At 37.0% G+C, this 24,860-nt stretch overlaps 1 protein-coding gene and 1 long non-coding RNA gene across 6 annotated transcripts in view; one reads left to right on the top strand and one right to left on the bottom strand.

Annotated features, from left to right (window-relative positions):
* The window catches only part of COL24A1 (collagen type XXIV alpha 1 chain), a 423,812-nt gene that overhangs the window by 350,863 nt on the left and 48,089 nt on the right, over positions 1-24,860 (top strand). Inside the window, exons 46-47 of the mRNA XM_024119550.3 lie at positions 5,366-5,419; positions 6,550-6,657. Coding sequence (XP_023975318.1) covers positions 5,366-5,419; positions 6,550-6,657 — 162 coding nt within the window. The remainder of the gene's footprint in view (positions 1-5,365; positions 5,420-6,549; positions 6,658-24,860) is intronic.
* Positions 1-24,860, bottom strand: part of LOC112063831 (uncharacterized) — a 193,665-nt gene that overhangs the window by 71,710 nt on the left and 97,095 nt on the right. For 3 of the 5 annotated variants that reach the window (XR_008617215.1, XR_002891205.2, XR_002891203.2), the window contains one exon: positions 5,885-5,988. The exons of the other annotated variants lie outside the window; for them this stretch is intronic. This is a non-coding gene — a long non-coding RNA (uncharacterized lncRNA). The remainder of the gene's footprint in view (positions 1-5,884; positions 5,989-24,860) is intronic. 5 annotated transcript variants of the gene reach the window in all.

Below are 24,860 nucleotides of genomic sequence, written 5' to 3' on the forward strand. Positions count from 1 at the left end.
TATTTGAATTCTGGGCATTCGTGGAAGAGTGATTTTTTTTTTTTCCTTTTTATGATACCAACTCAATTAATCATCTACAAACACCTTAGATGACAACATACTTTCTTTGTCTTTGGCCCAATCTTTAATTTCCTACTGAACAGACCATCTCTGTGTAGGATTAATATTGAGTAATGTTTGGCTCTTAATTTAGTTACAAGACTACCCAGCAATTCCAACTGCAAGATTTTTTTTAACGCACAAATTCAAAAAAGTACCAATCTTCTACACGTTGTTGATCTTTATATATTTTAAACCTCCATTGCAAGTCTGTCGTTTCTCTAACTAGCCTACTGCCTTTTAGTTATGGTGACAATAATTGTCATAAGGAAATCTTTCCTGAATTGACATCTAAAAACAGCAGAGACTGTCTTGTTATTTACTATACGCTTTTTGTATTTAATAAGGAGATTTTGTCACAATTGTACCATTACAAGTAGCAAAAGATACATTAAAAATAATTATCATAGTCATAATTTTCCTTTAGTGTTATTCTGTTGGAAGCTGCTTCCTGATGCCCATCCGAGTATTAATAACATTCTAGTTTTCACAATGATAGACCCATGTATCTAGGTTTTAGAGCAGTATTTAACTGTTCTGAAATAATCCCCAACATAATGGTCACCCTAAAATGTAATTGATTTGTGATGATATGAGACTCTCTTTGTTTTTATTTTGTATTTGAATGTTTGGAATAAAACACACACATACATGTATAGCATATCTGAACCTTAAGCCATAAACTCAAGTATACAAAAAGTATAATTTTGTTTATGTTCTTTGTAATGGAACTTAACTTCTGTCCTGAGTACCCATCCTGCCTGGTGGTAGAAACCTAATTGATGGAAATCTAGTCAATTGATTGCCTTTAACTCCATCCACTCAAATATCCTGCATTTGATTTAGAGTTTTTCCCATTCATCCTCTTTTCAAGTCTGCAGTTACATTCTGGGTAGCAATGGTAGGGAAGGGGAATAGGAAGTGAGATTGATCTTTAGCCATCATCTGTTCATACTAGCATCCACTAAAATGTACATCTTCCCTTTTGGCCCCCATCTGCCATCATCCCACAATGTTGGCATCTACCTTGGCCCTCCTGACAAAAGTTCTTTGATCCCTGTTGGCTTGTACAGCTATTTTCTCAACTCAGGTGCAAGATCTCCTTAGATAGGACTCTAAGGGCCATATGCTTCTGTTCTTGGCCACATGGAAATAACATTCTACTGCTCCCCATACCATGCTGGGTGCTTGAGGGACTCAGACTTTCTCAGGCCCCCTGGCCTAGACATCTCATGCAGAAATTTCAACTCTATTGCTGCACTCAGTGCAACTTAGCATACATCTCAGTGAGGCTTTTAGTCTCTCTAGCCATCATCTCTGTGCCCAAATCCCCACACTTATCTGTAGATATTATTGTTTTATTTTGTTTAGTTTATTAAGTTTTATTTGAATATAATTGCTTTAAAATGTTGTGTTAGTTTCTTGCTGTACCGCAAAGTGAATCAGGCATACGTATACATATATCCACTCTTTTTTAGACTCACTTCCCATTTAGGTCACCACAGAGCATTGAGTAGAGTTCCCTGTGCTATACAGTAGGTTCTCATTAGTTAGCTATTTTATACATAGTAGTGTATATAAGTCAGTCCCAACCTCCCAATTCATCCCAACCCCTCTCCTTCTGCCCTTGGTAACCGTAAGTTTGTTCTCTACATCTGTGACTCTATTTCTGCTTTGCAAATAAGCTCATCTCTACCATTTTTCTAGACTCCACATATAAGCAATATTATATGATACTTGTTTTTCTCTTTCTGACTTACTTCAATCTGTATGACAGTCTCTAGGTCCATCCATGTCTCTGCAGATGTCACTATTTTGTTCCTTTTTATGGTGGAGTAATAGTCCATTGTATATATGTACCACTTCTTCTTTATACATTCCTCTGTCGATGGACATTTAGGTTGCTACCATGTCCTGGCTATTGTAAGTAGTGCTGCAATGAACATCATGGTGCATGCATCCTTTTGAATTACGGTTTTCTCCAGATATATGCCTAGGAGTGGGATTTCTGGGTCATATGGTAGCTCTATTTTTAGTTTTTTAAGGAACCTCCAAACTGTTCTCCGTAGTGGCTGTACCAATTTACATTCCCACCAACAGTGTAGGAGCGTTCCCTTTTCTCCACACCCTCTCTAGCATTTATTGTTTGTAGAATTTTTGATGATGGCCATTCTGACTAGTGTGAGGTTATACCTCGTAGTTTTGATTTGCAGTAATTAGTGATGTTGAGCATCTTTTCGTGTGTTTGTTGGCCATCTGTGTGTCTTCTTTGGAGGAATGTCTGTTTAGGCCTTCCACCCATTTTTTGATTGGGTTGTTTGTTTTTTTAATATTGAGCTGCATGAGCTGCTTATATATTTCGGAGATTAATCCCTTGTCAGTTGCTTCGTTTGCAAATATTTTCTCCCATTCTGAGGGTTGTCTTTTCGTTTTATTTATGGTTTCCTTTGTTGTGCGCCTTCTTTGGAGGAATGTCTGTTTAGGCCTTCCACCCATTTTTTGATTGGGTTGTTTGTTTTTTTAATATTGAGCTGCATGAGCTGCTTATATATTTCGGAGATTAATCCCTTGTCAGTTGCTTCGTTTGCAAATATTTTCTCCCATTCTGAGGGTTGTCTTTTCGTTTTATTTATGGTTTCCTTTGCTGTACAAAAGGTTTTAAGTTTAATTAGGTCCCATTTGTTTATTTTTGTTTTCTTTTTCATTACTTTAGGCAGTGGATTGAAAAAGATCTTGCTGTGATTTATGTCAGAGAGTGTTCTGTCTATATTTTCCTCTAAGAGTTTTATAGTATCCGGCCTTACATTTAGGTCTTTAATCCATTTTGGGTTTATTTTGTGTATGGTGTTAGGGAGTGTTCTAATTTCATTCTTTTACATGTAGCTGTCCAGTTTTCCCAGCACCACTTATTGAACAGACTGTCTTTTCTCCATTGTATAGTCTTGCCTCCTTTGTCATACATTAGGTAGCCATAGGTGCTTGGGTTTATCTCTGGACTTTCTATCCTGTTCCATTGATCTATATTTCTGTTTTTGTGCCAGTACCATACTGTTTTGATTACTGTAGCTTTGTAGTATAGTCTGAAGTCAGGGAGCCTGATTCCTCCAGCTGTTCTTCTTTCTCAAGATGGCTTTCATTATTCGGGGTCTTTTGTGTTTCCATACAAAGTGTAAAATTTTTTGTTCTAGTTCTGTGAAAAATGCCATTGGTAATTTGATAGGGATTGCATTGAATCTGTAGATTGTTTTGGGTAGTATAGTCATTTTCACAGTATTGATTCTTGCAATCCAAGAACATGGTATATCTCTCCATCTGTGTCATCTTTGATTTTTTTCATCAGTATCATATACTTTTCTCAGTACAGGTCTTTTGCCTCCTTAGGTAGGTTTATTCCTAGGTATTTTATTCTTTTTGATGTGATGGTAAATGGGATTATTTCCTTAGTCTCTCTTTCTGATCTTTCATTATTAGTGTATAGGAATGCAAGAGGTTTCTGTGTATTAATTTTGTATCCTCTGCAGGTATTATTGTTTCTACCCACCCCAGGACTTGACGGCAGATTGGTGTCAAGGTCTCTTCTCAGAGATACCCATCAGTGTCTTAACAGTTTTGCTTCTCTTTTTACCTTTCTCCAACTTGAAGATTTTTTTATATCCCCTTAGGTAGGAAAAACTTTCTCTTACATTATTATAATTCTTCTAAATATGTTCTTTATGGTATAAATTTTATGACTTGAATCCCTTATTACCTTGTTTTTTTATGTTCAATGATAGACTTTTAATATTTAAAAATCAGGCTTTTGTATTTAAAAATATATTCTTTTCAAACTATTCCCCCACCATGAGTTTCAGAGGACTGTTTTGAAATTCTTAAGCTAAGAAAGTCTATTTTGAAAATCAAAAGTTTAGAACAAATCTATCACTTTACATAAAAAGAAATACTGTGAAGGAAAACACACACCAGTTAACATATTTGAATATTATCACAATTCATATACTGTTTAATTAGTGCTATTCAAGACAACTGAAATCAGAATTGTTTTCAATATTTAAAAGTCTTTATTTGTCTATCTTACTTCTTTATTGTATTCTAAAAGATACATTTATTATAGGGATCATATGTTCCAGAAATTGTATTTACTTCAACTAAACCCAGTTCACCAACTATCCCCTTTTCTGGTTTCCTTACCCTTAGGAAGAATTTACATTAGTGACTTTTTAAAGCAAGTAAAATAGTTTTTGAACTTGGAGGTAGAACCCTTGATCCATATAGTTCCCTATCATCGAATTCTAACAAAATTGGATTTTTATCTCTTACAGAAAATGCCCTTTTTCTCTCTGATTACATACGCTATTTCTTCTTAAAACGTTTAAGCTCATTTTCAGAAGATGTAACATCTTCTGAAATTGTTTGTCATTGTTGTCAAATTGAATCTTTAGCACAACTGTCTTCAGATTTGAATAACTTAACATCTCATTTTGGTGGAATTATCCCGTTTCTGAGAACTTTTGATGATTTCTGATAAATGTTTCTGGTAATGGCAATATGCTTCTTTTTCTTATTTGTGAACTAGGTCACTCTTTTCCACCTTTTTCTTCTTAAAATAATTTTAGGGTATCATCAGAATAATGGCATGATTTGCAAGGGCAAATTTCTAACTATCCTGGTAGACCGTTACTGCTTAATCAATTATGATTTAAAACATCTCACACATGGAAAAACAAGCAATTCCGTGGGAAATAAAGATCTTTTCTTTGATTTACAAGTATGTTCTTCTCTATGCTTCCAGATAAGCACATTTTAGGTTATTGGTTCATGTCCCTCACTACACTGTAAGTGCCTTGTGAACAAGAGCTTTGATTTTGCATCTCCAGCACATAACAGAATCCCTGATACCTAATAGTCAAGAAATGTTTACTGAATTAATTAAATAAGTACTTAACCACTTTCAGTAGGGAGACAAAGGCGTTGCCTGAAGTGGGGACTTTTATTTAAATAATCTGTTCAGTTCCTTTTTAGAACTATAATTTAAGTTCTTAAATCATAGAATTTGGAGCCAGGTGGAAATTCATAGATTATATAGTCAAATTCTTTCATTTATAGATGAAGAAAATGACTCCCAGGAAAGTTAAATGGCAATCCCAATGATAAACAGCTAGTTAGTGGCAGGACTTGCTGTAGCCTCCAGGTCTCAGAGTTCTTTTCTATGCCTTAAGTTTAATTAAATTTATAGCAATGAGTTGACAACTGTGCTTCACATTTTTAGGGTCCTAAGGGGAAAAAAAGAGCTCCTGGCCCTTCTGGGAAACCTGGGATTCCTGTAAGTAACAGGCCTTTTTCATCTTTATTGTTTTTCTAAATAGAACTTTAGCAAGCAGAAAAGTTTGGGGCCAGTTATGACAAGTGTTGGATAAATCAGATTGTCTTCAAAAAAATGTTTAAACCCATGCTGGAACACAGAGGGAACAAAATATGACCATTAGCTCAAAACCAAGCTTGGTGTTGAAATGGAAGTCGCTGCAACTGAAGGTTATTTTCCAGTGCATGGAGACCTCTGTGTGGATTCATGCTACTATTCTTTGATGGTGAACCACTAAAAAACAGGCAACTTGGAGTCATGACTAAATGAATGGTGACAAAGGTCAGAGATTTTCAAGCATAATTGAAAAGACATGAGCTGGAATTTAATTGAAGAACTCGGCCTCTCATTTTCCTGGGAAATAGAACAGAAAGTCTTAGAAAAAAGCTTTAAATCTTTTCATCACAGAACAAAGATTAATTTTACCTTAGCCATCCGTTTCCTCTTTGGCCAAGCAAATATGTGTAGACTAGCTTATTAGCAAAGACTTCCTGCTGGTCTCCCCTAGCCAACAGCCTGCTTTGGGTGGCCTGTGTTGGTTCAAAAAAAGTAAAGAAAAGTGAACATAAATTATGAGCACATTGAGATCAGAGATTCCCTACAGATTAAATCCAGTTGCCCAAGAGTACAAACAAAATGTTCAGACTTTTACTCAGTCATATAATTATCTAATTCAAAGTGGCAACTGAAAGAGCCATAATTTATTTCTTGGGAAAAGAATACAATACAGAGTTTTAGAGATGGTGAATGTCAGCCTATATCCTAAACTGACAGGTGCACATAGCTGATCTTTTCTCCACAGCTGGATAGAGCCTGGGCTGGTACAATGAGAAATACCAGGAAATTACAGTAAAGTGGAAAAGGTTACACAATAAATTGCTGATTAGCTTCGCATTTCAGTTTAGGGAACAGTTACCTGATCTGTTGTATGCAAATAGTAAATTATTAAGGAATCCAGGAAACAGGAATATTTATCCTGGGACAGGGTTTTAAGAATGTAACCTCCCACCCCCCAATAAGTATAAAAGTGTTTGTCATTTAAACATCTGTACAGCATCTCTCTATAATCCAAGTAATTTTTAATTACCAAGGGACTTCCAGGCCTACCTGGGCCAAAAGGCATGCAAGGATACCCTGGAGCAGAAGGCATTTCAGGAAACCCTGGTAAAGTTGGGCTACCAGGAAAACAGGGACTCCCTGTGAGTAGATTGAATATTCTTTGCTCTTTATTTCTTATGCATAAGTGTCTCTTTACTAAGACCAAGATATTTTGGCTGTCTTTCTTAACTTTGACATTGGTTCAGATTGTGTTTATGATTTCCAGGGAATGTCAATGAGTACATTCTGTTGGATGTTTTATAACTAATAACCCATATTATTAATAATTTATATTATTTTTACACATATAAAAGCTGGTACATAGGAACAATAAAGAAGTAAAACTTTAAGGGCTACACAACCTAACTGTGTTTTGAGTTCATCAAATGTCTTAAGCCACCTTTGGAACATTTCAGGGTTGGCAATAACTCAAGGTAAGTTCTGCCAAAATCATTTTCCCTTTACTTTTACAGCCTCACTATTTTACAGAAATTGTATGAATATTTTCTCTATGTTCATCTAGTGGTGATGCAAGGAGCAGTGATGTAGATTATTATTTTTATGCAAATTGCTATCTTATATATTTGATCAGAAATTTTAAAATGATATTTTTGTCTTCATTTAGCCATTTTCCCTCTTTTCTTACTAAGGTCATCATAATCCAGATATCTTTTTGTTATCTCCTGTTGTTTCCATTTGAAATACAAGAATAATTAATCGCATATTTCAGTAATCCAGTAAATCCAGTAAAATTTATCCTTTTACATTTCCACTATTTGGATATGATTATCTATTGACCTGTTTTTCTTCTCTTAAATGAATCAATCCTAGTTGTTTATTCACATGTAGCATGGGACTGTAGCAAAACTCAAACCCAAATTAATATTATTCTTTCACTATGATGAATTATCTCATTTGTTTAAAAAAATATATCAAATTATGACCCAGCCAATTTAATTATTTCAGAAATAAATATCTGGCCATATTCTATTTGGAAAGGTGAATATTTTTAAGGAGGCTTAGTATGGTTTCTATTTGCTTTGGAGACAGTATATCTGAACATCAGAGCATCAGGGTGTAAGCCCTAGAGAAATTTGACAGCCAGGCTGATGTTTTAATTAAAATATATGTTTTCTAAACTTCTGCCATTAACATCAGTCTGGTTAAAAGAGGACTTCCATTTGAGATCCCAGTCTTAAAGGGAGCTCATGCCCTGAACCTTCATGTAGATGCTGCACTCTCGGCTTACCATATAAGAGTCTTAAAATGAGGTTGTGGAGTTTTAAAAATACAACAGTAAAACACTTTGAATTGGTCTGAGAGTCTGTACTTAAGTTTTACTGGGAAATGTTAGAGTGAATCTTACTGCTTCGAATAAGATTTTGAGAGCTGAAACAAGGAAAACCACATTTCAAAGTATGTCATATTTCTTGCTGTGGACACAGGTTTAATCATGGAGGTGGTATGTATGTGGATGTGCCTAGTAGTCGATAAGGCTAGAAACTGAATTGTAAATACTAATAACAGCAAATAGATTTATTTAATTACTGGGAAGAGGAACTCATTTGTTTTCTGACTAAAATAATACTAATCCAGGTACTTATTCCAGATTTGGATGATACAAATCAGGATCCTATATATATATGTTTAATAAGAATTTCAGACATTCAGCATAGAAGATATTCATCAGACACTAGTGACAGGTCAAAGTCATCCACTTTTTTTACACCAAGTCACTTAATACTTCATTGTGGCAAACAACTTCTTTCTGGCAGTATGTGACACCTGAAGGTCTTCCTGGAAAGGACTGAAAATTGGAAAATAAAATGAAAACATTGATTTGGACTACAAAAATATGAACCATTTTCTCTTGCATAAAAACAGCAATGTGGCAAGTGATTGTTATCTGCTGCTAGTTTCCAGAAAGAAAACAGACATTTTCTAACAACTCTACATCCTTCTTTAATGGGGTAATACTTAAAGGACAGTAATATAATGGCTAAGAGAAAGCCAATACAGAAAATGGTAGATGCAAGTAAGATACTGATTTCATTTTAATTCTGTCTAAGTTGCATTCTAGAATCTGCCACACGGTTTTGATTGGCTGTGTGGGTGAAGGCTCATGCACAAGACCAAATCACTGGTTCTACATAGAATAAACAAGAATGAAGAGGACTTAAAGCCAGATGCTGAAGCCATTTGCACACTCAGGGCTATTCCAAGACCCAGTTAGAGCTCTAGGGTATATCAACAGGGCTCTTTGGTTGCAGACAACCAAACATGGCTATACGGATTGCCTATGTATACAGATTGCCCCAAGTTCTGTCCACTGGGAAGAGTCTCCTTCACTTATATCTTTCAGGCTTAAATGCAGCAGCAATCCTCTTCTAGCAGATGTTGACATTCAGTGCAGATCTATCCATAAATCAGGCCTGAACTTTTTTCTACCCTACTAACTGGTAAGGGGAATTCTCTAGGAAGGCTGAAGGAGCAGTGGTAAAGCAGTAGAACAAGTATCATGGAAGTCTCAGTTGCCTGCTTGCATATTTTGTTTGTGATTTCTGGACCTGTTAGGACCCAGTCTCAATATACACCATTTCCATTTAGGAGTGAACGCTGCTGTGCACAGCCAATTTTATGATTTAGTGGATCAAATATCACTCAGATCATAATGGTCAGTTCAGGACACATAGTCATTTGATGTCTCAGGGTCGGTTATTCAGCTTCAACCAGAGCAAGCCCAGAACTGCTTTCCAAATAGGAAATTACATTTGACAAAGAAGGAGTTGCTTATGTCCAAAACTTTATGGGTATGAGCTGTGATTCTCTTATGGGGGTTATCAAAGGGTCCATATAGCATCTCTACCAGCCACAGACCCTTCTGATATTATCGGATCTGCTCAGTCATAGCAAGGTAGGTTGTACAGCATCCTGAATCTGCTGCAGAGCATTTTCGTCAGGGGCCACCCAAAACTAGCAAGCTGGCAAAGGACTTGAATTTCTCCAGAGAAGATACACAAGTGACCAATAATCACATGGAAAGGTTGCTCAACATCACTAATCATTAGGAAAATGCAAATCAAAACCACAATTAGATACCACTTTTATAACCACTAGGAAGGCTATTATCCAAAAAAATAAAAAATTGAAAGAAAGAAAATTACAAGTGTTGGTAAGTGTGTGAAGAAACTGGCACCTTGTGTATTGCTAATGGGAATGTAAAATGATGCAGCCGCTGTGGAAAACAGTATGACAGGTCTTGCAAAATTAAATACAGAATTACCATATGGTCCAGCAATTCCCCTCCTGGGTGTATATCCAAAAGAAATGAAAGCAGAAACTTGAACATAAATTTTCCAAATGTTCATAACAACATCATTCACAGTAACCAGTAGGTGGAAACAACCCACGTGGCTGTCAACAGTGAAACAGATAAACCAGATGTGGTATATACATACAATGGAATATTATTCAGTCTTAAAAAGGAAGGAAATTCTGACACATGTTACCACATGGATAAACCCTGGAGACATGCTAAGTGAACTAAGCCAGACACAAAAGTACAAATAGTATATGATTCCACTTATATGAGGTACCTAGAGTGGTCAAATTCATAGACAGAAAATAGAATGGAGGTTGCCAGAGACTGGGAGGAGGAGCATTTGGAGAAGTTATTGTTTAATGGGTACAGAGTTTCAATCTGGAACATAAAAATTTCTGGAGATGGATGGTGGTGATGGTGGCACAACAATGTGAATATACTTAATGCCACTGAACTATACATCTAAAAATGGTTAAAATGGTAAGTTTATGTTATATATATTTGACCGCAATAAAAACCTAGCAACTTTACAGGCTACCCAGTAAGTGGGTAAATGGGTTGTAGCAGCATACCCAAAGGTGGTATAGATGGACTCCAAAGTCCAGAGAGGCTCACCAAGCATTGTGCCTCTTTTATTGTGATGAGCAATGCAAAGTGCAACAACTTGTCTCTACTTTAGAGAGGATATCCTGATATACCCCCAAACCACTACCCCTAGGAACTTCTTCCATTTAGCAGTCCCGTGAACTTTTTAATCCTATCCTCTGGTGTGTCTTTAGCGTGCTTGTTCTCTTCCACTCTCCAGGTCCAGTTAGCATAGTGGCCTCAGTTTAATGGACCTGCCTGATATTTTGTGAGATGTCAAGACTATAAAGATATCACTCTGGTCTATTTTATGACAGAGAGGAAAATTGAGCTGACACAGCACTGAGATAAGGCATTGAAGTGATACGGCTCTTTCTGCCTTGTGAAGGCAAGCAAACTGCCTCTGATCATCTTCACTGATAGGAATGTTGGTAGGAAGTATTTTTACTAGGTCAGTAACTGCTGTTGCTAATCGCTATACTGTTTAGTAAAGACACCATATCAGAAACTGCAGCTGTGATTGGCATCAACACACATTGAGTTTCTAAGTTTAAGTCTTGGAGTTATCTGGTGTGTGCACCAAACAGAGGAGTAAAAGGGATATGGGATATGGTAGGGTCACTGCTTTTGCATCTTTCAGGTCTTTTGGCCGTAGTATATACACTTTTCCACAGGGATGTGGTGGTTAATATGAACAGTTTTCTACAGGGGTGTGGTGTTACCTTAGGTATACATTGTGGGGAAGGGGGCAGGAAGAGATAGTTGCAGGGGCTTCCACATGTCTCCTCCCTTCCTACCACAGTAGCCTTTACTTTATAAGTGAGGGAGTGTTACTATTCTCTGAGATTGGAGAAAACAATACAAAAACAAAAACTGGGCTCACAGTCCTACTGGACCCAATTGGGAAAAAAATTTGAGCCAAATCTGCATTTATCACTATTTATCCCTTGGCCTTCATAAACTTACACTCTGACCAGAGCGCCGTGATGATATTTTGGATTTCCGGGGTTTTTTTTTATCAGTTCAAATCCAATATCTAACAGCCCACAGAAAGGCTGAGAGTTTCTGTTTCCCCAGTGTTCAGTCACCTGGTAAATGACCACACGTCCCTCTGCAGAAGGCTTAGGGCAGAAGTCACTGTGTACACCTATGACCACATTGCAGGGTTCTTCCTCAAAGAGAACCTGCCTCCACCTCAATCAAGGAATTCTGATGTAGGAACTGGCTTGAGTCTGGGAACTGAGCGAGAGGCCATGAATCCCAAGTACAGTGACTTTAATTAGGATTATACCCATCAGACCTAGAATTTTTCTACCTATACATCAATATATTAGCATATGGTATATTTAATTCCTATGGATCTTTGATCAAGTAACCATCAGCACAGATCTCTGCAGGTCAAAACATCTAATCAAAACATCCTGTGGCTTACTGTGATAATTGCTTCTACCTTTTCTCTGATAGTAAAGCACTGTCACCTAGAATCTACCACTCAGAGTTCAATATTCCTATTTAAAAAGGGGAACTTTATTCTTATGACATTTCTTAACACCTTGGTAAGGAGTGTTCTTTGATCCCTTTCAGGGGCCATGGTTAGAGGGTGGTTGATCAGATTGCACGTGATAAATCTGTCTCCACATTTCTATCTTCCTGAGCGTTTGAACCCCTTCCTACGCAGTATACTAGGGGAGTTATAGCGTTCAACCTCATTAACTGTAGGCCGTAGTTGAGCACCATTAATGGTGCTCCCAGATGCTTGAGCAGGTGGCTATCTCCACAAGCAAGGAAGACTAAGAGGGAGTTGAGGTTCACAGTTCTTAGTCTTGCCCATGTCTGCTCAAATATCCCCATCCCTTGTCTTGGAGTTCTACTTTTTCTCCACCCAGTGCCCTATTTAGCATAAGATGTCTGGTTAGTCGAAGATGTATTTGTACACACATTCTGCAAATCTTACAGTAGTTTGGATCCACAGCCACATCTGCCTTGGACTATAGGAGATGAAAGACTCCTTCAAGCTGCCGTGGGGATTTTCTGATTTTTCATTATGTTCTAAGTTGAGCATGCAAGACCTTTATTTTGTCCCTTTCTCTGTACTCTCTCTAGATCACTCAAGAGACTGCCCTCTGATCACGCAGTCTTTATAGTCACTGTGTTCACCATAGTGAATACATGCCAAGGCCACATGATCTTCTGACACTTTGCCCTCCAGCAGCACTTAATCTAATGTCATGGCCAGTGCTAATTTGAATAATCATGTTGCCACTGCATACCACAGATTACTAGTGTCCGTTCATCCGCAACAAGGAAGTTATCTGAGCATTCCTTGATTATGAGCAAACCAATCTCAGAATCCCATTTGTGGGGTTAGTTTCCTGACTTCACTCTTATTACCAATTACATATCACAGTCTAGCTAAAAACAGTGGGGCAACTGAGGAAGGTTTAATAAAGGGACTACTTACAAAAATGTGAGCAGGGCTAAGGAAAACCAAGAAGAGATGCTGAAGCACCCGAGGGATAGCAACAATGGTGCATCATTACAACCCATAGTCCTGAAGAGACAAAGGAAAGGGGAACAAAATTATAGAGAAAGTAGTTATTGCCATAGGAGAGAGCCATTTAGCAGGAGTTGAGACCTTCAATAGAAGGATTCAGCCAATCCACTGCAACTCAGCAAAGGGAGAGCCAGGGGAATAAGTGTTTCAGTCTCCTTCTCCTGTCTTCCAGTCCCCTAGCAGTACATCCTGTTAGCCAAACTCAACCAAGTAAGAGTGATAATAGGAAAAATCTGCCCTGGCAGGGAGGACTGACATTTATCACTGACATTGTTTAGAATTGCCAGTCTGTGATGGTGAAAACAAAAGCAATTTTTACAATTATTTTAAAAATTCACTACCTTATACATATTATTATATATATGTCAGTCCCAATCTCCCAGTTCATCCTAATGAGAAGCTGCTGTATAGCACAGGGAACTCTACTCAGTGCTCTGTGGTGACCTAAAGTGAAGGAAATCCAAAAAAAGAGGGGATATATGTATACATATGGCTGATTCACTTTTCTGTACAACAGAAACTGACGCAACATTGTAAAGCAACTATACTCCAATTAAAAAAAAAAAAATACCACCACCCCCCCCAAAAAAATTCACTACCAACAATGCATTCCCTTACTGCCTTCACCAAGGGTGGGCTCCCTCCCATCCACTTGCCCTGGGTATGTCACTCACCAGTAAGGGAACCTGCTGGGTCACAGATCAGGCTGGAAAGGGGCAGATCTCAAAAGGCAAACAGAAAATATCCAGGCAACACTATTTAAGTTCTCTCTATACATGGTATGCATCAGCAATCTGTCCCCTGTGTCAAAAAACTACACCTCGTAAACCAAATCAGCCTATTTTTCTATGGCCAGTGAGCTAAATGGTTTTTATATTTTTAATGGTAGAAAAAAATAAAAAGAATAATGTATTGTGGCACAAGAAAATTACATGAAATTCAAATTTCGGTATTCATAAATTAATTTTATTGGCACACAGCCACGGTCATTTGTTTACAGATAGCTGCTTTTGCACTACATGACAGAGTTGAGTAGTTGCAACAGAGACCAGTGGCCCACATGGGCTAAAATATCTACTATCCAGCCTTTGTACAGAACAAGTTGACTGATCTCTGGTCTATTTGTATTATCACATCGTTTTTATTACTACGGCTTTGTCCTATGTCCCCATATTTAGTAGGGCAAGGCCCCTTCTTTACACTTCTACCACATACATTTGAGATTAGATTTGAGTTTCTTTATAAACAGAACATAAACTTGAATTATCACTGGGTTTGCCTTAGACTTATTTGGGGAAAATTAATATCTTAACCTTTTAATTATCTATGTGAGATAAAATATTTATTCCTGTCATCTTATCAATATAAGATCTTATAATAGATTTTCTCCATAATAATAGTGGTAAAAAGTTATGTAAGGGCTTCCCTGGTGGCGCAGTGGTTGAGAGTCCGCCTGCCGATGCAGGGGACGCGGGTTCGTGCCAGGGTCCGGGAAGGTCCCACATGCCGCGGAGCGGCTGGGCCCGTGGGCCATGGCCGCCGAGCCTGCGTGTCCGGAGCGTGAGAGGCCCGCGTACCGAAAAAAAAAAAAAAAAAAAAAAAAAAAAAAGTTATGTAATACTTAGTATGTGCCAGGTACCATGATAAATTTTTACTGTATTAACTCATTTAATCTTTACACTATTATTAGATACAATTATCATCCTTATTTTATAAAAAAAAGTCACTTTCATAGTCACATAGCTACAAAGGCAGTCTAACTACATATTCTTTGTTCTTATCAATATGCAGTATTGCCCCTCAATAAAGGCCTTATATATTCTTATTTTTTATTTTATTTTCTAGTTAGTTATTACTTACTTAAATATTACTGATTTAGATTACATTCTATACAACTGGATTTTTTTATTTCTAATAATTTGCTATTGTGATCCTATTGGATTTTTAGGTAGGTAATATCTTCAAACAATGGCAGCTTTAACTGTTTCCTTAAACTCATTTTTTTTCTTTCCACATAGGTGGATAGGGACCCTCAATACTATCTTAAACAGTAGCAGTAATAGCAGACCTCCTTCTACTGCTTGAAAGCTTAGAGAGAATGCATCTAAAATTCCTTTGTTACGAATATTTTGCCATCTTAATTCTATATTTTCCTTGTCCTATACTATCTTTGGGGGGTTTTGTTTCTTTTTTATTTTCTGATTTCCACTGAATAGATTGAATTCTCTTCTGCAGGTTTAAAAGTTACCTATTCTCTTTCAGTTGATGTTCTTGTGGCAGCTGTCCCGAATTTAAGAACCAAATATGTCCTTGTTTAACTCTAGTGATTTGTTTAATAAATCAGTAACTGTATCTTCCCTCTAACAAAACAAGTACTGTGTTTGTTCTCATGTCCTTTTGTTTCTATAAACCACTCTTTCCCTTCATCATTTTTTGATATTACCTTGAATTTTGACGTATAATTCTCATGCATTTACATTCTCTTTTTTTTAACTTATTCTGATTTTTAAAAAAATTTTATTGGAGTATAATTGATTTACAATGTTGTGTTAGTTTCAGGTGTACAGGAAAGTGAATCATTTATACATATACATATATCCACTCTTTTTAAGATTCTTTTCCCATATAGGCTGTTAACAAGTATTAAGTAGAGTTCCCTATGCTATACAATAGGTCCTTATTAGTTATCTGTTTTATATATAGTAATGTGTATATGTCAGTCCCCATCTCCCAATTTATCCCTCCCCCCTTTCCCACTGGAACCATAAGTTTGTCTTGTACATGTGTAACTCTATTTCTGTTTTGTAGATAAGTTCATCTGTACCCTTTTTTTAGATTCCACAAATAAGCGATATCATATGGTATATGTCTTTCTCTGTCTGACTTACTTCACTCAGTATGACAATCTCTCGGTCCATCCATGTTGCTGCAAATGGCAGTATTTCGTTCTTTTTTATGGCTGAGTAATATTCCATTGTATATATGTACCACATCTTCTTTATCCTTTCCTCTGTTGATGCACATTTAGGTTGCTTCTATGTCCTGGCTATTGTAAATAGTGCTGCAGTGAACGTTGGGGTGCATGTATCTTTTTGAATTATGGTTTTCTCCAGATATATGCCCAGGAGTGGGATTGCTGGATCATATAGTAGTTCTATTTTTAGTTTTTTAAGGAACCTCCAAACTGTTCTCCATAGTGGCTGTACCAATTTACATTCCCACCAACAGTGTAGGAAGGTTCCATTTTCTCCACACACCATCTCCAGCATTTATTGTTTGTAGATTTTTTGATGATGGCCATTCTGACCTACTTTCTCTTTTTATTTCCTTTGTTTCTTTTTTTAATATAGTAGTAAACTTAATTAAGCTATTTAGTCACTATTACTTTCAGTATTCCTTATAGAACCTCCTGAATTTGTTTTTATTATTATTTGAGTACTTCCTCCAAAAAGTATTTTCAATGTAGGTGTTTGTGAGATAAACCTTCTGAGGCCTCATATGCCAACAGATATCTTTATTATCCTCTTACATCTATATGACACATTCAGCGCTGTACTGGAGCTTCTACCAATGGTTCTAGTCAGTATAAGAAAAAGAAATAAAAGCCACCCAGATTGGAATGGAAGAAATAAAGCTGTCTTTATTCACAGACAACACGATCATCTATGTAGAAAATCCTTCAGAATCTACCCAAAAAACCCCTAATAATTGAATTTAGCAAGGTTGCAGGATACATCAATATACAAAAAATGAATTGTATTTCTCTGTACTCAATGAACAATCAGAAATTGACATTTAAAAAGCAGTACTTACTGTAGTATCAAAATGGGATAATCTGACCCCCCAAAAATGTACAAACTGATACTGAAAACTGTAAAACATTGCTGACAGAAATTAAAGAAGACCCAAATGTTAAATGGTGTATACACTATGTTCGTGGATCAGAAGACTCAATACAAATAGCAACATAGAGAAGGGGCAGTGAATGGACATAGGGAGCAAATGAAGAAAAACACACACAAATATTAGATAAACAGTGGAAAGAAGGCCCAGAACCAAGTGGTGAGGAATTCTAACATTTAGAAGTTAGGTAAAGAAGGAAGAGGAGATGACAAAGGAGTCTGAGACGGAGTCGCTATAATAGATAAGAGAAAAAGAATGTAATGTCGTGGAAGCTTAAGAATATATCAAGGAGAAAGTCATCGACTGTGTCTAATCATGAGAGAGTTTGTTGGACATGTGTTTTATTCTGTTTTTGGTTTTATTTTTTGGCTACTCAGCATCTTGACCCCATTTTTATGTTCAGAAATTTTTATGTTTCCTTTCTTTTTTGAGTCTTGATGGGAAGCCACCTTCTACTACTGAAGTCAAAAAGTCTAGACTCTTACCTTCCACTCCCTCTTTGAAACAAGAATGTAGACCAATGACCCAGGCCTAAGCAATCAGTTATATTCACCCACACCTTCCATTGAGGAGTTAGTAAGACACAGAAGCAGCGATAATGGGGATTCCGTTCTGGTGGCAGTGGCAGTAACTTTCAGTGGCACTCAGTGTCCAAGGATGACTGCAGTCAATGTCCAGCAGCTGGTCTGGTGCTCACTACAGTGTTTAAATTCTGGCTGCCCAGTCTTCTTTTAATTCTATCCATTTTCCAAACCTGGTTTCTAGATTTATCTGTGATTATATGAGCTACTCAATATCTTTTCAGTAAATTTTTTGCTTATTTGGTTTCTGATGCTTGCAAATAAGGACACCCCCCCTCACCTAATACAGAAATCTAACAAGATAAAATTATCATCGTGTTTTAGTATATGAAGGTCATTGGTAACTTTAGCAAGTGAGTATTCGATTTGATTAGTGGGGTCAGAAACAGGATTGGAGTGCTTGAGGAGTGAGAGGGTATGAGGAAATCAAGATATGCAGACAATCCAATGGAGAAATTTGGCTCTGAACGAGAAGGTAGGGCAATAACTGGAGAAGAAACTGAGGCTAAGGTAGAAAGTTATTTTTAAATGAGAGAGCCTTAACCATATTTAAATGCTAGAGGGACGGGCTTCCCTGGTGGCGCAGTGTTTGAGCGTCCGCCTGCCGATGCAGGGGACGCGGGTTCGTGCCTCGGTCCGGGAAGATCCCACATGCTGTGGAGCGGCTGGGCCCTTGAGCCATGGCCGCTGGGCCTGCGCGTCCAGAACCTGTGCTCTGCAACGGGAGAGGCCACAACAGTGAGAGGCCCGCGTACCGCAAAAAAAAAAAAAAAAAAGAAAAATGCTAGAGGGACTTAGTAGAGATGGAGAGACTGAAGGCTTAAAATCAAGGGAAAAAAGAATCTGAGTATGAATTGGTCAGATAACAAAACATGCATATTCTAACTCCACTTAGTAAGTTATTCTACTTCTAATTGGAGGTCATTAAAAAAAACAGATTCTGAGCCACATATCCCTTTATATATGACTAGTATGAAAAGCTCATTGAATTCTGTGGTGAAAAAATTGAAATGAATTACAATAATGTTGAATACTGCTGCAGTATACCTCACAGGGCCATGAAGTTGAGTGGCATCTGGTATTTCCATTAGTAAGCAATTAGGTATCAGATCATAACTCATTGTCTCCTACTTTTTAGCATTTTCAAAGAATGTTAGAAAAGATTTACATGCATACTTAGAAATCAGGATGTCATAAGTATTGAAGCATTTTGTAACCATTGAAATAAAAACAAAATAACTTTCCCTTGAAGAATCCCCTTTCAACCCCAAGGTTTACACATGATATTGGTATTTATGAATACAGAAATATTTTCCACAAATGTTTCTGCTCCCTGTAGAATATTCGATATGAAATTAGTTATAATGCTTTATAAGGGACAAGTCTGTTCAGTGAAATTAGGTACAGTGGCTAAACTGGTCATTAGGAAAAGTGATTTCTAAGATAATTATTTCTGAAACCTACTATGGTAATAGAAAAACTGCTTAAGAGAAAGTAATACTAGCAAATTCCCTGGAATATTTTCAACAAGGATAAGGACATTTTTCCATTGCTCTTTTTTTGTTGTTGTTGTTGTTTTTTTCTTTTTTTCAAATCATGGCACCATGGTGCTTTTTGGCTTACCTTTAAAGACTGCTGGATTTTTCCACTGAGAAAAATATTTATTCTGGGATTTCTAGCATTATGCAACTGGCTGATTTTCCTAAACAATGTTCTTTCTTTTTTTTGATGTGGCCAAAGGAGTTAAAGTATTCCTGGCACATTCACACTGCAGTTTCAATGTTTTTTTTAAAGTTATGTGACTATAACTGAAGGATAGTATTGGGGAGGCTCACAGTTGACTGTGTGAATTTCCTTCTGTATAAATGAGTGTTTTGAGACTAGTCAACTTAGCACATCTGTAGTAAATGAGTCTACCATGCTGTTTTCATTTATGAAAAAGGAAAACAACTTTTCCCTGCAAAGATCATAAATCTATTTGTCATCAAAATGAAGCCTTACCCGTTTATTTTTTTATTTTTCACTGCTGCAACTATAAAATTGGTTATTGGAAAAGAGGGAAAGAAACAAAACTAACAGCTTGACTTAGGACAAATCAAGGCCTTTCAATCTTGACTGTGCACTTTCTCAGGTGAACACAGGCTTAAGTGTTGTCTAAAATGAGATGCTTGTCCTAAAAGAACATTGAAAATCTTGCATTTTCCACTTGTGAATTGTGTCCAGTCTAAGAAGGAAAAACACACTTCATCAGCCCACTCATGATCCAAGCATAGAGTAGCAGGACCACCGTGGAAGCCTCTGTTAGGAACACCAGCAGCCCTGGCACCCCTCTGTGTTGTGTGTTCTCTAGTTTATGAGCTGGTCACCCCAAAGAAACTTCTGTTTCGAAGAAGATCTATTTCTTAGTATTTTGGAAGAAGAAACATACCGGCATCAGCCAGATCTACATTCATCAAATCCTGTCATGTCTTGATTATTAAGGGGTTGATTATCCAGTTAGGGTTTATCCTGATTGCTACTTTCTCTCTCTTCTCCACCCTTCTGCTTGTTTTGGCCCGTTTACTGCTCATTAGGAACTCTTCCAGAGCAGACAAAACTCAGCCTGTTTGGCTGCTTATTAGCAACAAAATGAAAGATTCGCTAAAGGAAGTAACTTTCCTAGCTGACGCTTCAGTGACTTCGAATCCAATAAAGTTCATACTCTTTGTGGAATATTGTTCCTTTAGGATCTGGCCTGTTTACATTTCCAGTCTTACATTCTACCTTGCTATTCACATGTGCTGTGTATTTCAGTCTAACAGTTATTAAACAATTATTAAATAATATGTGCCAGCATGGGGAGATCAGCTCCGTGCTCTGTGACCACCTACAGGGGTGGGATGGGGAGGGTGGGAGGGAGACGCAAGAGGGAAGAGATATGGGATATATATATATATATATATGTATAGCTGATTCACTTGGTTATACAGCAGAAACTAACACAACATTGTATAGCAATTATATTCCAATAAAGATGTTAAAACGTGCAAAAAAATTTTTTTTAAATAATATGTGCCAGGCAGTATTTCAGGTGCTGAATATATATGACGTTGTTTAATTCTCACCAAAACCTCATGATGTAGGTATAGCTATTATCTTCAGTTTACAGAAAAGGAAGCTGAGACTCACAGTCAGTAACTTGCCCGAGGTCACACAGACAACAAATAATAGAGCCAGAATTCAGAATCACACAATCTAGATTCAGAGCCTATGTTTTAACCACTGTGCTATACTTTTTTCAAGTATGCTTAATTTCTTAGACATTGCCCCAAATTCTGTGTATTTCCCTCACTTTCATGCCTTTGTACGTGCAATTTATTCCCTCTGCTTGGAAGACTCTTCCATCTTTCCCTAGAAAGAACAACTTCTTGATCTTTCAGGACTTAATTGAACTGTTATCTCTTCCTTGGACTCTCCAGTCAAAGTTAAGCATGCCGGCTCGAACTTCTGTACACTCTGTACATTGATTCCATCAGAGCATGGATCATATGGGTTCTAATTACTGATCTTCATGTCTTTCTCCCCCAGGCATTTGTAAACTTCTATAGAACGTGGATTCTGTTTTATTCGTCTTTGTATCCCTAGCACTTAGCATAGTGTCAGTCCCATTTAGAAGAAGCTCAATAAATATTTGAAGAATGTCCTTTGCATAATAACTATGACTTTGGAAACCTGAGTTTAAAATTAAGATGTGTTCGCTGCTTATCTTAAGAATCATCTATAAAATTAGTACAATAATATCTAATTCATATGGTTTTTATGCGAACCAAATGAGATCTGATATGTGAAGTGCTTAGTACGGTGCATGCACTTATTGAGTTACTATCTTTTCATAATAATTTTCATGGCTAGTCTAACATTCAGTGAACAAATATTTGTTTAGTACGTAACAGTGTTATTGAACGAAACTTGGATCCACTAGCCCACACGCAGTAAAGCCAATCTACTGACACCACGTTATGATGAAGGAAAGTGCAACATTTATTGTAAGGCACTGTACAAGGAGTCCTGGTCAGCGAGTGCTCAAAAAGCCCAAACTCCCGGATGGGTTTCAGCAACGCATTTTTAAAGGCGAGGTGAGGGAGGGGTGTCACAGGATATGTGATTAGCTCGTAAAAAATTCTCTGGTTGATGGTGAGGTTACAGGGTGGTGTGTCAGAGGGGTTAACATTATCAATGCTTAGGCACCAGTGGGACTGGGGGCTATGTGCTCATGGTCATCAAGTAGTTAATTTCTTCCATTTAGTGGGGGTTTTAGTATCTGTAAAGCAACTCAGGAAATGTGCATCAGATACTATAATCTAGATACTTCAGAGGGGAGCTAAACCAGAGGCTATGGGGGATGGGTCTGTCCCCGGAAGGCCCCATAGGGTCCTGCTCAGTTACAACATGAGCCCGGAGTTAGGGAAGATAGCAGTGAACAAGTTGGGCAAAGAACAGCCCTCATGGAATATACGTGCAACAGCAGGAAATTGCTGACATTTGACCATTTTTGACCTTAAAAAAAGTCACAATTTAATATGAATCAACCTAATAATTGGGTAGTAGTCTATAAACAAATCAAGTAATTCTAAATTGTGGAAGTGCTATGAAAGAAAGAAAGCATAATGGGAAATAGATTTTGAGATAAAGTGTAATGCGAAATAGCTTATAGATGGAATAGACTATAGCAGCCTCACTGAGAAGGCTTACACTTGAGCTAAGGACTGAAGGTAAGACTGACCCAAGTACTTAAGAATGAGGGAAGAACTTGCCATGTGAAAGACCCAAAATGAAAAGACCTGTAGGCAGGAAAAGTTTGGCATGATAATAGGATTATCCGAGGATCGAGCAAGATAGTATGGGTACAGATTTATTATTTTTGAAAAAAGGATGGACATTCATTTCTTCATGGTGGAATGAATGCCTAGTCATGCTAAGAGTCAAAGAATAGATGAAATATCCTCCTTCACTCCCCGTTAGTCCTGTGATTGTAGGCTGAGGCCTGGGTAAAGGAGATTTCATAGGCTACACTTATTTTGTCCAATATTATAGTGGCATTTGAAACTGTCCATTTTGCAAGAATGATAAACCACCAATTCTATGAAAATGAGTAACTAATTTCTGTGAGGTAATACAGTGTTGAAATGCCTGTATCCATTAAAACTGAACAAGAGTTAGTTGTGTATGCTCTTGGGAATGGACTTGAGTCAAGCAGACCTATCTTCACTACCTTAAGACTTGCTTCAATTTAATCCCACTCCAAGTTCCATAGGCATTAACATGTTTAGCGATTCAAAGCTAAAGTTACCTCCTAACTTTGGTATACAGCTCATTCATAAATCTTATTTCTAACATTTTGGCCACATCATTTATGATTGCCCCTACAGGAAAATGTTATGAATGCTACAATATTTATGTATAATGTAGCCTTGCATATAATCACCTAATAATTACTACCCCCCATATTTTTAAATAGCCAATTTTTTCCTAGGAGGGATATATTTAGTAAGCCAAATAAAATGAGAAATTCCTACTTAAACAGAAGTGTTTTTAGTTGCTTGGAGTAAAGGAAGCAAAGTATTACTTTTATAATCCATTGGTTTGCTGGCTTTAAAAATACTGTACTTACGTTGCCTAATATTATGCAAAAAAAATTAGGTCATTCCATTTATTTTTTTATACTACAGAAAGTAAATTAGTTTTAATTACCATTTTCTCATACCGCAAGTAACTATATAAACATAAGCTATGAACACAGAGGAGGGTGCTTGGCTGTAGGGAAAGGAAAAAACTGTTTTCCTAGTAATTTTATTTTAGATAAAAACATCAACTAATTTAAGTTCAGTGTAGTTTTAAATTTCTCAATCTACTATTGAAAAATCAGTGAAATTCACATAAAAAAATTTCATTTTACTCAAAACTTTAAAGATAGTATTCCTTTGCTAATCCTCTTTGAAATGTGGATTTCTACTGTTGCCTTTATTTAGCACATTCTGTTTCTTAATATATTTGTTTTAATTCTAATGAGAATAAGACAGCTACACCAAGGGGCCTGGGGAATAACAAACAGCATAAAGTTCTCTTTGGTATGTTTCACTATTAAATGCAAACCAGTCATCATTGTTTCAGAATTTGTCTCTGTGTCTGTCCTCTAATATGTGTAGTTAGCCCCATTTTCCTTACCAGATCTTTCCATTTAGTTCCAGGATGAAGGCAGACTTAAACTATTCCTTCCTTTCTGCACAGGGAAGTCAAAGTGGAAAGCAACTTCCTTTTCTTTCCTTAACTGACATCAGATTAAATAAAACAACACAACCATATTGCCATTACAGTTTCTTATACATAGAAGACATGCAATAAAAAGTAAGCAATAAAAAGTAACTCCGGTCGTTGTGGTTGACATTGTTGTCATTACTGATCCAAGTACTTGTTTCCTTAGAAACCCAAGGCTTAAGCAGCCATCAGCTTCAGTCCTGTAAAAACTGACACTTTCTTACAGAGTCAAAACCAATTTCAGCAGGGAGACTGCCTTCTATCTGAGGATAATGAAAGTTTTTGGCCATGAAACATCATGTACTCTTATCATTTTACTAACTTTTTTAAGACTCGGGTAAACTGTTGATTGGTCTCAGCATCTCTGAACAAATTAATAGTAATTCTGATTTTATTTACTTTTAAAAATTTGCTCAGAGTGACTTACGCTTTGCTGATTGGTTTTAGACAAATCATTTAGAAAACACTGGAAAGAATTCCTAGGGATTAGCATCTGTTTCTCTTGAAAGCAGAATTACTCATCCATCTGTATATTCATAATAAGAAATGTTTGTTCTCTACTTTTATGAAACATTGCTTGGAACTTTGTACAGAACACTCTGCTACTTTCCTCAGATTTCTCTCTAAGAAACCAATGTGAACAGTAAATGATTTGGAACATTTATTGTGCTGTGTTAAACGTCTGATAGTGCTGCAAGTAAAATGAAGTTTCTCGTGTACACTTAACCCTAAGGACTGGTCATATGGTCCTTATTATTCTCACTAAAAATACTTATTGACCTCAGGAATGTTCATCAGTCTTTGCATGTCCATTGTTCATGTACCACCCAAAAAATACATTTTTTTTCTGTTGGAGAATAAAGATTTTTAAAAATACCTAAACTTGTAAGTAAAGTGAGGTAAAGTGGTACTATTTTAGAACTGCGGAATGTTGAGGTGTCCTAAAATCACCTAGGGTGATCTTTCACATGATACAGCTCCTCTCCAACTGGGATCCACTAGTTGTCTAATACAGCCAGACACAGGATACGCTCAGTCTTGAAAGACAACCCATTATTATTTTTT

Source organism: Physeter macrocephalus, chromosome 4, assembly GCF_002837175.3.
Source record: "Physeter macrocephalus isolate SW-GA chromosome 4, ASM283717v5, whole genome shotgun sequence".
Taxonomy (NCBI): Eukaryota; Metazoa; Chordata; class Mammalia; order Artiodactyla; family Physeteridae; genus Physeter; species Physeter macrocephalus.